This window comes from Lepidochelys olivacea (genome assembly GCF_965140295.1).
Source record: "Lepidochelys olivacea isolate rLepOli2 genome assembly, chromosome: 1".
Classification (NCBI taxonomy): Eukaryota; Metazoa; Chordata; order Testudines; family Cheloniidae; genus Lepidochelys; species Lepidochelys olivacea.
In genome coordinates, this window is record NC_140411.1 from 353960850 (window position 1) to 353974539 (window position 13690).

Consider the following 13690-nt stretch of genomic DNA (forward strand, 5'->3'; position numbering starts at 1 on the left):
GCCACGCATGCGGTGGGATGACAATGCCTCTTCCTCAGGAGGGGAGGCGGGGAGGGACCTGCTGCACCGGGCACCCCAGGACTGCGGCCGTGTCGGGGAAACTGCAGCTTCGTTCAGCTCGCTCTGGGAATGGGAGACCTGGCGTGGCCCAGGCCCACGTTTTACTCTGTGTTTCTAAATCTTTAAAATACTGAGGGTCCGAAAGGAGATGGAGATTCTTCAGAAGACTTTAACATTCGTTCAGTCAGTCACTAAAAACTCGCCAAGTCGTGAGTGTCCCAGGGAAAGGGAGCAGCTCGGTAAGTCTAGAGATACAGAGATTTAGTCAAATGTGAACAAACTCAGGTGCTACAGATATAGATATATGGATATTTGTTCTCTTCTCGTTTCAAATATAGAGCTGATTAAAAAGATGCAAAATAAGGATGACTAGGACGGCATGGGAATCCTGGAGTTTAGCATCATCTCTTGTTGATCATCAGCTGCTCTACATAAACGCATGGAGATTATATATTAGCCATCAATGTGTCCCCCTTGGAAACAAGACCCCAAACCAAGAGGCAAAAGAAGACTCCCCCCACCCCGCACCCCCTTTGAACGTTGGCAAAGCATTTTCTGCTTGATTCCCCACCAGCCTCCCTTGGACATCCCCCAAACATGCTTCGATCCATGCGGCTTCACTTCCTCTCTCACCAGGGCAGCCCAGGGCAACAGGGCAGAGGAACACAGAGTCCAAAGGCTCGGCTTTCTTGGCAAGGCCATCACCATTTTCTTGTTTGCATGGCAACAGGCTTGCTCCGCTTCGGGGCGGAAGCTGCTGAAGGAGCCCAGAGCGAAGGGGCTCCCCAGGCAGAAGCAGCGATTGGCTAGAGGCAGCCGATCTGGTTCTCCCTGCGGGGCAGCCCCGACTGTGCCTCCTGGCCATGGAATCAGAATGGCCCTTCGTGCTGCAGCGGCCGCTAGGGCCTGTCTGAGCTGGAGCCCACCAATAGTGCCAGGCGCCCACATGCCAGCACAGGCTTTGCCCACATGGGAAACACGCTGCCTCCCCCGCCCTGCGGGGCCTAGGGACCTGCACCTCGCTGCCTGCCTGCCCTCACCTGTCTTGGAGCTGGCGTCAGGGGCCGCGTGAGGGCCAGCACTGCCCTCTCCCCTTGGCCCCTCCAAGTCTCCCATCACCACGACCATGCTATTCAGCAGCTCCTCCGGGCGTCTCACAGCCGCCTGCCCTGCTGGTCACAGAGGACCCCGACCTGCCTACCAGCCAGCCACTCTCGCGGGACGGCTGAGCAGCAGCGTGGCAGGACGGAGCCTAGGCCTCTGGTTGCCCCAGCTCAGGGAACAGGGACGCAACTGACATTCAGACAAGCGCCCACCTTGTATCACATACAGATCAGTTCAATTCCTGGGTCACCAGACGACCATTGCAACACAGCTGAGCCTCATTAGCTGACAGCCCCATCACCCTAAACTGAGCTCTGGTTCCTAATTTGCACCACTAACACCGGCCTCTCCCCCTGCTCTCCACAGCCCTTTGATCAGAATACATTCCACAGCCTGCTCCACGCAGGTGAGCAAGGTTCTCCCGCAGACTGGGAGCACGGGCCAGCCAGGCATGGCCCGCTGCCCTCCTGCCACCAGCAGCGCCCCTGGGGAAAGGCACATCAAGCGCTATGCAGGCCTGACCCTTTAGAAGAACAGAAAAGAGGATGTGTTTCATGCAACATTCCTTTTCCCAAAGGCGGTGTTGGCTGGTGCAGGGTTGAGTGGGGGGGGGGGGGGGCTGAGTGTGTGCGTGTGTGCGTGTGCGTGTGTGTTGGTGCACACCTGGGGCTCTGGGTGTATGGAGTGAGCGGGCGCTCCTCAGCTCTTCGCCCTTCAGTGCAGTGGTCAGAATAGAAAGAGAATCAAATTGGTTTTATTCGTCTAGTAGAAACGCCCCCCGCCCCCCATTCGTTGGCTCTGGAAGAGGCCAGCACTGCCTAGGATGGTCAGCTGTCTACCAGCTCTCTGAGCGCTCGCTCAATGTTCATGCGGTGCCCCACACGCGTCACCCCCAACTCCACAAAGTCCTCCTTGGTGAGGGCCGGTAAGTGCGTGCCCTCAATCTCATTGTCCTCAAACTTGTCTCGATGCTCCACCAAATTGATGCTTTCCAGCCAGTCCCCTACATCGTATTTGTTCCACAGGTGGACGGGTTTCTGCATGAAGGGCCGCGGTGGGTGCAGAGTGTGCAGGGGGGGCCCAGGAGAGGGTGAGGGGGATGGGGAGCGGCTCCGGGCACTCACGCTCCGCACCACAAAGCGCACCTCCTTGGGCTCATGCGGGATGGAGAGGCTGGAAGATTTGAGGATGGTGGGAGGTGTCAATCCATAGGGCCGCACGGTGCTGAGAGGGTCTGTCCTATCCAGGGCAGGCTTCACTGGACTGGGAGTACGCCGGGTTACAGGGTAGCGGCTGCCAGGTCGAACTGTGTAGGTGGTTCCGGAGCTCCGCTGGGAAATGGTGCTGAGTTCTCCTAAACTACTGAAAAGTCTGTGGAAAGAGAGATACAGGGAGGGAGAGGGAGAGAGAGAGAGAGAGAGAGAGAGAGAGCAAAGGGTAGGGGTGAGGTGGAGCTCCCGAGACACAAGAACATACAGATACAGTATACATGGGGGGAGCAGCCAGCTGCTGGAGAACAGCGTCAGTCTGGGACAGGAGGAAGGGTTCTGTGTAGTGGCCAAGGGAATGCTGTTCTTGGGGTGGCATCAAGCCTGGAGTGTTTTAGCCAAGATTCTCGGGAAAGCCCTGATGGCCAGATTCTGGAGGAAGCCTCAGAGGTGTGTGCGAGAATCCACATCCGGGTCAAACACAGCCCAGATGCACCAACTCTTGACGCCCACGGAGATGCACCAGGGAGGCCCTGACACTCCCTACATACACACGCAGAGCTGCAGCAGCTTCTTAACCGGACTCCCGCTTTACACCATCCTCACAGGCTGAGACAACTTGAGCCTCCTCACTACACTGCCTGTCATCTCCGCAGCTTCCTCCCGCTAACACTGTGAATCCGCCTTTGACATTACGTCCCACTATGCTATCAGAAAGTAATGGAAACCTCCTGAGCGCATTCTGCCATCACAGAGGGCAGAGCCAAGCCTGGAACAAGATGGACCCAGCTGGGCTCATATCGCATCATGGGGTGTGAATGGGAGTAAAGCTGCCATACAGTGAGGCGGTATTGAGCAAGAGTGTGTGTCACCACAGGGGAGGTGTGAGAGCTAAGTATTGGGGCACAGGTGGCATTGCAGGACACGGGGTACAAGGTGTTTTGACTGTTTCTCTTGGCCCATTAATGCAGGGTGTGAGATCTTCCGTGTGGGTAATGCTGACCCAGGCACGTGTGTGTGCGTGAGAGAGGGGCACGGCTGGAGAAGGCTGAGTGTGCCCCCTGCTCCTTTAGAAGCTGTGAGGTTTACGTGCCACTGAGGGCTACCCTATGTGCTACAGTCAAGGTCTCTTCCTTGAAGAACGTCTTCTTTTCTGCTTGTGTTTATTCCCTCCCTCCCCCTAGGTGGCTATTGGTGGTGGGTGGGTGGAACCAGAGAAGGTTCACTTCTCTCAGTGTACACATCCCAGGCTCTCCGCCAGACTGGCTAGGAAAGGCCAGTTCTCGCATTGCCAAAGGTACAGGCTCCTCTCACCCACTGTGGATCAATGTGGCATTGCTCTGAATGTTCCTGTGAAGGAAATCATGGCAGATGGACTCTGGTTTGAGGGTCCCTGAGCAGAGAAGCAAGGCCTCACTGGCTCAGATTCTGGTATCCCCATGTTGGCTAGCTTGGCGCCACTGGCATGGGTCCAGGTAGCCCCAGGCCAGGTAGCTCAGCCCCACAGGGGGGGTCCAGGTAGCCCCAGGCTGGGTAGGTTGAGTGTCACTGGTATGGGTTGAGGCATCCCTCATCCAGGTCCTCGGACCCACTGGCTTGGGTCTGGGTATCCCAATATCACAGAGCGCGGCCCACCAGATAGAATGGGTGCAATGCAATGCAATACCAGCTGTTTAGCACCACGGGGTAGTTCTCTGCCTCCTGCTGCAGTGGGTGGGGAGTGAGTGACAGCATATGATATCTGGCTGGGTGGAGGCAGGACTTGGTGCTGGGGGTAGAAAACCAGCCGCCTCTATCCTGGATCAACCTTGGGATCAGAAGGATTTGTGTAAGCATTAAAGAGTGTATTTAAACTGAAACCCTAACATCCTGGGACTGAAGACTGGCTGTCCAGTGCACCGATACCTGTTTGGGTGCCCCAGGGAGAGGCTCAGGGAATAGTCACAAGAACAGAGCTGACTGTCAGTTCTCGTCAGATCTTCCCATTCCACTAAAAGCTGGGCCAGGTCACTAATGGGGAGTGGGGCAGATACAAGGGTGCATGTGGGACTGGAATCAGAGGTCAGAGAGGGGACTGAAGTCACCCCATGGCTGTTTCTGTGCTCCATGGACACAAAACACAACAGCTAATCCTGGGGTGAAATGCTAAAGGCTGGAGCGAGGGTGGGCGTAGCTAGGCCACGGTGCTTCCTTCACTACCCAATCTTCTTTGAGAGGCAGACACACCTTTATGTGATGTGGATGAAGCAGCCTCTAACCCAGCCATACGGATGGGAGGCCGCGCAGGCCTGCAGCCAATCCAGTGGAAAGGCAGAATTAATGGCCTGGGGCTCTCAGACAGTGCCTCGCTTCCGTCTCAACCACTGTCTGGCTCTTTCTGATGCTGTGTGACATGTTACCCTTCCCCTCTCTCTGTTGCTGCCTGGGTCATTCTGGCTTTGGCTTCATGGTTGGAAAGAGCAGTTACTCACCTGCCCCTGGGGGTATCAGAGCAGACTGGGACATCTCTGTGCAAAGCACCATGGGCTGGAGCTTCTGGAGAGCTGTGACCATTGTGGGCCCCCCCACCACACTCCCTCAACACTAGAGTTGGGCAAATAACTGAGTTTTTAGTTCTGTGGCCGAATAGAAAAATTAAAAAAAATATTCATTTCATGTTAACCCCAAATGACAATTTTCCAGTTTTTCTTGCCAAAACAACCCCCCCAATAAATAAACAAACAAATACATAAATAAAATAGTTTAGAGTTGAATGAAATGTTGTGTTCGACTCAAAATGTAATGTTTCATTTTTGAGTCTTTTGTTTGCTTCTGTTGAGTTTTTCTCATCAAATCTAGCTAATTTACTAAACAAAACGTCATTTCAAAATAAATATGTTTCCACTTTGCCAGGATTTCTCCCCCCCAATTTTTTTTCCAGCTGGAAGTATCTGCTGAATTGAACCTGAATTCGTGAAGAGTTTTAGTTGACCAAGAACTGCATTTTTGACAAATAAATAATTTGCCAAACAATTTTGGCCAGTTCTACTCAGCCTTTCAAAAGGCACAGTGGTTCCCACCCCTCAGTTCCTTCCACTTTGAATCTAGGAGACGCTCCAACAAAGTGGTGGGTGGAGATCTGGGCTGGGGAGTTACTCAAAGAGCTACAGTTACTGGTGGATAAACGTACTTTCTGAGCCGAGCATTGTCGGCACACATCCATGCTCTGGGGAGGTTGACAGGCAGTCCCAAATCCCCAGTGAGGAGGATGGGAGAAGAAGAGTCATTCAGAAGTGATTGCAGGATTGCTCTCCCAAATTGGTAGCAGACTTGGAGGCCAGGCCACGAGACTGATGCCATGTAAGGGAATGGGTCGAGTTCCAGGTGGCACCCCTACCTATTTCCACCATAGGAACGTTTTGCAGACGTGAGGCAGAGCTGTTTTAGGCCAGGGAGAATGAGCTCTGCTACCTTCATCCTCAGGGAATACCGTGTGCCAGGAGTGAGTGGGGGGCCATGTGGCTAGCCATTAAGGCTTGGAGTTAGCAGGCTCTTGAGGCTAATGCTATTGGTATGAGGAATGCAGTCTTTGGAAACAAGTAAGATAGGGCCTGATTCTCCCACCACAGGATAGGAGTGATTTCGACTGACTTCAATGCAGGGGGAAGAAAAGGGCCTGTAGGAGCCAGCCTCCTAAAGGTTGCAAAGGAGCATCAGCTTAGTGAAAACTCAGTGTAAAAGTCATGAGGGAACTGAATTCCATATAGCTGGGAAGAGCCTGGCTAACCTGTTTAAGAATCATTTTACAGCAGGGTGTCCAAACACAGGTTCCTTGACCAGAATCCTGGTGAGCTGACACAGTTGTGTCCTATCAATGGACTCAAGAGGCTCAATCCAGATTTCTTCAAAAGTAACAAATAATCCAGGATGTTAGGGACAGATGCCAAGACTGGGGTGCTGAGCTTTTAACCAGTTTGCTTAGTAAGACTCTCTAGTCGCTGTTTTTTTTACTCTCCAGCAGGTGCTTTCATACCTGCAATAAGTAATCCTCAACTCCTCACATCAAGATTGCATTAACCATGCTGCCAGTTGCAAAGGTTTCAGGTCTAGGTGAGGACATGCACTCTTTGTGATGTACAACCCGTACCAACCAATTGCTGAGGTATGGGGAGATGCAAATCCCCTGCCTTCTCATGTGCTCTGGCATGAAAACTTGGTGCAATGGGAAGACCAAATGTAGAACTTTGTCGTTATAGTGATCTCACTGTAGCAAAGGTAAGGGTGAGCTGAGACCAGTGCTTTGGATTTAGGGAAGGGGTTGTCCTCTTAGGTCCAGAAGGTGATGAGGCATCCTGGCATCTCCGAACTGGGGCAATAATGGGCACAGTAATCCTCCTCCCTGATTCCGTTGGGCTGAGGTCTCACTTCTGCTCCTCCCCACCTGAAGGAGGGTGGTGACTGAGCCTCAGAACACTTTCACTCACAAGAGTTATCCCTGAAAAGCGAGGGGAAAGGGACTGGTTTGGGGCAGAACTGAATGGAAAAAAGCATCTCTGGGTGATCTGCAAAACCCATTCACTGCATGCCGCCAACAGTTTTCAAAAGGGAGAGGAAAGATGAAGAAATTCACGGAACCAGTCTGAGCCTTTCCAATATTCTCTTTCACAAATGATGAGAGTCCAGAAGTGGAAGGAGAAGTCACTGTTTTCTGTCTGAGATTTAGATCTTCCTGCCCATAATAGGTAAATGTCCGTGAGGTTTCTCTGTTGGTTTGTAGATGGAAGCGGCTGGGGCTGTCTCTGACATTGGAAGGATGTACTCTACTGTCAGGATGCTTCCTGAAGAATGCCTGATAAACTCCCAAAGATCAAAAAGTTGAACCAAGCCTAACCATGCAGGAATTGAAAACCCCGGGCCCTCCAAAAGTAAGTATTCTCCGCAGACAGGAAGTCTGCAGGAAGACTTTGCCACTGCTCTCTGCATGGTAACAGCAGTAGCAACAGACGGAGCTGCTTTATCTGAAGTGTTAAGAGCTGCCTTCAGGGAATGTCGGGCCATCCTTTGTCCTTCAATGGCCTTCTGCAAAGTGATCTGAAAGGGGGATCATCTGATCCCGTGCCAAGGAATCATTACGGGGCTAGAGGTGCCTGATGATTTCCACCCTTAGTGGAGGAGCTGGTGAGGAACAGTGCTTACATCCAAGGCGTTCTAATTGCCTTGCACCCTTCTCCTGGGAGTGAGCTTTGGGGAATCCCCGTGGGCCAACACTCCAACTGGAGAGGGTAGATCCGACACTCCTGTTTACCCTTTCTCACAACGCAAGAACCAGGGGATACACAATGACACTGAAAGGCAACACATTTAAAACTGATACAAGGAAATACCTTGTTTTTAATACACAAAGAGTAAAATGTTCAAAAGCCCCCACATGCCTCAGCCTTTGCGTGGCTGGCAGCAAGGGTGACCAGTGGCTATTGGTGGAATCGAAGACTCTGGAAGAATACTTAGAGAGAAGCTCCTACTTGCATAGACTGAAGACTACGCTGAACATGAAGAGGGCAAAAACCTTCCACTATTCCCCCTACCATTCTCCATAACCATTCTCCTCTAAGGACTCAGCTAGCTGAGTGTCAAATGGGTCTGTTGTAATCACAGCATTTGAGAACCAGAAACCCAGCACCACTCAGAAGGCTCCTTGATTCAACCCAGCTCATCACTTATCACAGTCCAAACTGGGAATGGTCCAAGAGAAAAAAGACATGTCAGATATAGGATGTCTTATGGCAGATATTTACTGCCTAGTCCCCGCTCAGAGCCATTGCCTAGACATACACACAGCAAGTGCTACAAGGTCACATGAACACAAATTGATGGTGGTCAGTGAAGATTTGTGGTCAGCACATAGACAGCCGACTATGCTGTCATGACTGGTGAAGCTCACAGTAAAGCCTGCATTATGAGACCTGGCAGGACGGCACCCTGCGCCCCAGACCAGCCCCCCTCGCCGCCTCCAGGCTGCTTAGCCCATCACAAGCCAAGAAAGTGCACGGTGGCAGGTGGAACAGGGTTCTTCTCCTCCAACTTTAGATCCAAAAGAGACAGGTAAAACCAAATCCTTTAAATTCAGCCACCTAACAGTGGAACCCAGGAGCACAGCTAACGCTGACTGAGTTCTTAGGTACAGGCTGCCAAAGGCTCCATGGCTCATAAAGGCACTGACCGTGCCCACGGTGACGAAACACCCTCAGCTTGTTGCCTTGGGGGACTCCTATATCCACATCAACAAGGCACCAGACACAAAACCTCCCAAACTTATTTAGTTGCTTGCTTTCTTGGGATTCTGGCAGGTCATCACCCGCCTACATGGCTGGTCACATCCTACACCTGCTCTTTGGATGAGATGTTGATATAGAGAGTGTCCCAGTCTAGTCCCTTTCCTGCACATTCAGACTGTGGTCTGAGCTCTCCCAGATCTCTGGAACTCAAAAGGTCCACAATTCTGGCTTGTCCACAAAGGCTCACTGACCGTTCCAAATTAAAGGGCATGCAGAAAACCGGCCACACTTCCCCACCAGGCCAAGGCGTGGTGCATATGGCAACTCATTACAATGGCTTATGCTAACCTCAGCCACCACCATGCTGGCGCCCAGCAGGCCCTCCTTCCCATTGTAGATCTCCCTGGTTTTCCACCACCTTGTGCATGACATTGTCAGCCCTGAGAAAACTACAACTAAAATGGAGTCTCCTCAGCAACACAGGAACACAGGAATTGCCTCACTGGATCAGACCAGCGGTCCATCGAGTTCAGTAGCCTGGCTCCAACAGTGGCCAGCATTAGCTGCTTCAGAGGAGGTCTGAGAATCCCTGTCACGGAGTCCCCGGGCGATGCTCTGGAACTGCTCCCTACGAAGCCAGGCAGGACTCTGGGGAAGTCTCCTTTCTGTGAGCAGACTGTCTGTAGGACACAAAGCTCACACAGCTTCCACCTTCCTGGGTCTGACTTCGGAGCATTCAGCATCCTCTGCCCCTCCGTGCACTTCCTACAGCGAGTCCGCTCAGGTGGGCTCCTCGGGAAGCCAGAGGGTCCTGCCCCCCAACTTTGTGACTCTCAGCCAGCCAGTAAAATGGAGGTTTATTAGACGACCGGAACATGGTCTAACACAGAGCTTGTAGGTGCAGAGAACAGGACCCCTCAGTTGGGTCCATTCTGGGGGACAGTGAGCCAGACAACCACGTCTGCCCTTCACTCCATGTCCCCAGCCAGCCCCAACCGACTCCCCCTCCAGCCCCTCCTCCTCTGGGCTTTGTCCCTTTCCCGGGCCAGGAGGTCACCTGATTCCTTTGTTCTCCAACCCTTTAGCTCTCACCTTGCAGGGGGGAAGGGCCAGGCCATCAGTTGCCAGGAAACAGGCCATTCTCTGTGTCCAGACCCCTGCACACACCTGCCCTCTAGGGCTCTGCAACAATCATACACGCTTATCCCACCACCTAGATACTTAAGAACTGCCCAGGGGAAACTGAGAATATCCAGAGAAATATCCAGAGAAATATCCAGAAATATCCAGAGAAAACATTAAGAACAGTCCCACTTCGTCACAATTCCCCAATAGCAGATATGGGATAATCTGATCCCCAGGAAGATCTGATCATGATCTCTAATCATTAGAGTTTTAAGCCCTAAAGCACAGAGTTATGCATTCCTGCCACATGTTAGAAATAGCTACCCGGGCGATGGCTAATCCTGTTAGCCATAGAAATGCCCAATCTATTTTGGAACCTCACTAAGTTCTTGACCTCACTGACAGCTGATATGCACAATAAAGAAAAAAAGAAAGAAAAGAAAGAAAAAAAAGGAAAACTCAGAGAAACAAAACGCTGTCGAAACAACCCACTCAACTGCACACAAATTCTCTCCCTGGGGAAAGGATGAGAGAGAATCAGCCACATGTGACAGGAGTTAGTCATGTTGCTTAAAGCATGTTGGAAGGTGCTCAGAGACCATGGTGATGAGGGTGGCATAAGAGCCTTTCTAAAATAGGCACACGATGGCAATGAGTTCCACTGTTTAATCATGCATTGTGAAGAAGTACTTCATCTATCTATTATGAACTCGCCACCTTCTCATTTCACTGCATGCCCTTTCTTGTGCTATGTGACAAGAACAAAGTGCCCAGTCTCTCTTCTCTAAACCATTTAGTATTTTTTATACTTTTAACTGAATCCCCCCTCATTTGTCTCCTCTGTAAAGTAACAATCTAAATCTTTTCAATCTCTGAGAGTTTTTCCAGGCTTTGCTCTTTCTGATCTCCCTTCTCTCACCCTCCTCCAATTCTACGCGATTTAACAAAGTTCCACTTGTTCAACGTAACCTGCATTCAGCATTTCTCTCTGTGAACAAAACACGGTGGCAGCGTCTGAGCAGTGTGTCCTCTGCAGTGCAGCAGCTGGCAGTGGGAGCCAGGGACCTCGGTTTGCAAACAGGGGTAGCACAGCACCTGGTGAGGCCAGTATGGCCCGGGGAAGCAGCATGGTGGTGGTAAAGGGGACTCCGAGCCCAAAGCCACTGGATTGGGCATTGAAAAGATGCCAGCAGCCACTGTCCACAATTGATGACATCTTGCCCGCACTTTCCAACCCCAGCATCTTCATGGTCTGTGAGGTGAGGAACGGCACATAGGCCTGGATAAGAGTCCAGCATGCTGACACCCACAGCATTAGGTGGCTATAGATGGCTGTACAAGCAGATGGGCACAAGCCCAGCATCAGAGGCATTCCAGCGAAACTCTCCCTAATGCTGGAAGGACTGCCCAGGCTGAAAATAACTGCAGATGATATCCCCATTGCAGGAGAAGGGAGCAATGGTACAGAAGCTGAATTAAACCATGAGAGAAAACTACAAGCTTTTCTACGGCTAGGCAGGGACAAGAATGTAAAACTGATCCCAGAAAATTTTTTATCTCATACAGGGAAAAGTGATGTACGTGCAACACTTGCTCACAACAGTGGGGCAGAGAGCAGAGCCCAGCAAGAGCAAGGCACTCAGAGACACGTCAGCGTCACTTGCTATGAAAGGGAGACAGCACTTCACAGGAACGAGAAATGTTCTGTCCAGGAGCGGAGGCCATACAACAGGCATACACAAGGCAAGATGGTGAGCAGAACTGGGCAGTTCCTCACCAGCAAACGTTTGACACCCTGACACACATTGTATCAGATGCCCCTGTCCTGAAATGCTATCAGCCAGGAGAGCCATTCTTTGAGACCATCTCATTGGTGAGGGTCATAGCAACAAGGGAATGGGGCAGTGGGAATTACCTGATCCCAAATAACAGGTTCTCTCATGTCCTCTAAAGCACTAACTAGAAATACAAAGGCAGGCATGACAGACCACTGCAGACAGGGCCTATGTGTTAGGAAGGGAGCAAGGAAGTTCCAACCTGGCTGTGTGGTGGCTAGAAAGAGCAGGGGCAGCGGTGGGCCATGTGGCTATATAACCTCTGCTAGAACATTTGATAGTACAAGATAGTGTGTAGGCAGCCCCGATGGTCACAGCTTTCCAGAGGCTTTGGTGCAGGTGCACCCCAGAAGGGGTCCTGTGCTAACACGCCACTCAAGGGACACTAGAAGTTTCTTGTGCTGGATCTGAATCATCAATTGCCCCCGTGTGAAGGATGATGGGTCCTGAACCTGGATCTGCAGGTCCCCAGACCACAGCCAGCACCCAGCAGCTTACTAGTACCAGCAGCAAGTATGGGCTGGTAGAACCTTGCTCACCATAGGCACCGCCCACAAAGCTCCCAACTGGAGGAGACATCTGGCTTCTCCAATTAGCTCAGACTCACTATATAAGCCGGGAGGCACAGGAATTTGTGTGAACAACTAGATGAATTCCTGATTGGCTGCTACATTGGATCCTGCCTCTTGCCTGACTCCTGGGCCTTATCCTGTTCCTGATTTCTGCCTTCCTGACCACCTGACTTGTTTCAGATCCTGCTTCTACACCGCCTTCTTGGCTTGACTCCTGATTCTAACCCTTGGCTTGACTCCTGACTTGGTCTCTGATTTCTGCTTCCTAGCTTCTGACTCCTGCTCTGACCCATCTATGACACCCAGCTGTATATTTACCTGTTCTCTGGTTGTTTCCTTTGCTTATGGGCAGCCACTGTATCATCTTCAAGGTAGGTCAGGTGGTTCCCAAAGGGATGCATTTTGAGGGTTGTTATATTGATCCCTAGAGGAGCTGCATTATGTGGGCAGTTGGCTGGTCCTGGAAGAGGGCATATTGGTACCCAGAAGCTCCTGTGTGTGGGGGCAGTTAGATGGCCCTGGACAGGGGGCTGCATTAGGAGGGCAGAACTGTACATTAAGGTTGCAAAACAGCTTCCATTCTAGCCTGCTTTTTTCACATGCTAAGATACTTCTGAGAAATTTACCTGAGACACTGAGCTGAACCTCCTTGTTTGTGTCCTATCAGATGATAAGTTTGTCTAGAGAGTTTGATTAAAATCCCTTTTCTGCATTTGAGTTATAAGTGTGGAAAACTACACTTTTGTTGCTTTGAAAATTCTAACCATACCTTGGAACACCCAAAATGGCCGAAGTTTGACACTTGAAATTGGATCCAGTCCTTAGGAGTGAGTAGGCACTTCAGCTGGTTTGGAAAGAATAGTGTAAATTAAATAAAATTGTGCACTGAGCACGTGCAATAGCTATTTTTCATCAAGCCAGGAGGTGCACACTCAATGAGAGACAGCTCAGAAAGTCAGCATATTTCAAAGCTGAGTAATAGGAGGCAGTTGATTTGATTACATAAATGTTTGTCGCATTCAAGCTACGGGACTGATTTCCTTCAAGCCTAGCTTGTTTTGTAAATCTCACTGAGATCAAAGTGCTAAGCCAGGTATAGGGAAATTTGGTTTTGACGTTTGAAAGTTATATGAGTCACATTCTTTTCAGAGTTACACTGCTGTAAATCTGGAGTAAATCCATTGACTTCAGTGGGATCAGTCTGGCTTTACACAGGTACAAGTGAGATCAAAATTTTGCCCAGGAATGTTTTAACACTGCTGACAGTAGGGCCCCCTCACAGGGTGTAATATAGCTAATATAGATATGGACACGCACAGGTCTGGAAATGCGTATCTAGTCTTCAGTACTAGCAGACACCTGGGAATCTGTGTTGACTGCTCCTAGTCGGTTTTAGAATTGGGCCTTTTTCCTTCCCCCCTCCTTTTTATTATTTTTTTAAAGCTTCTGTCTTTAAAAAAATTAGGAAATTAAACGCAAAAAGTTACAATAAGGCAATGTTAAGGCTGCACAGCTAAGCAGGAGTCAGGCAA

At 50.7% G+C, this 13690-nt stretch overlaps 1 protein-coding gene across 1 annotated transcript in view; it reads right to left on the minus strand.

Moving 5' to 3' along the window:
- Positions 1 to 211: 211 nt before the first annotated feature.
- SHANK3 (SH3 and multiple ankyrin repeat domains 3) overlaps positions 212 to 13690 on the minus strand; it is a gene marked incomplete at its 5' end in the record, with an annotated part of 664505 nt that continues 651026 nt past the window's right edge. The window contains one exon of the mRNA XM_084611263.1: positions 212 to 2535. Within this exon, the coding sequence (XP_084467389.1) occupies positions 1992 to 2535 (544 nt within the window). The 3' untranslated portion in view covers positions 212 to 1991. The remainder of the gene's footprint in view (positions 2536 to 13690) is intronic.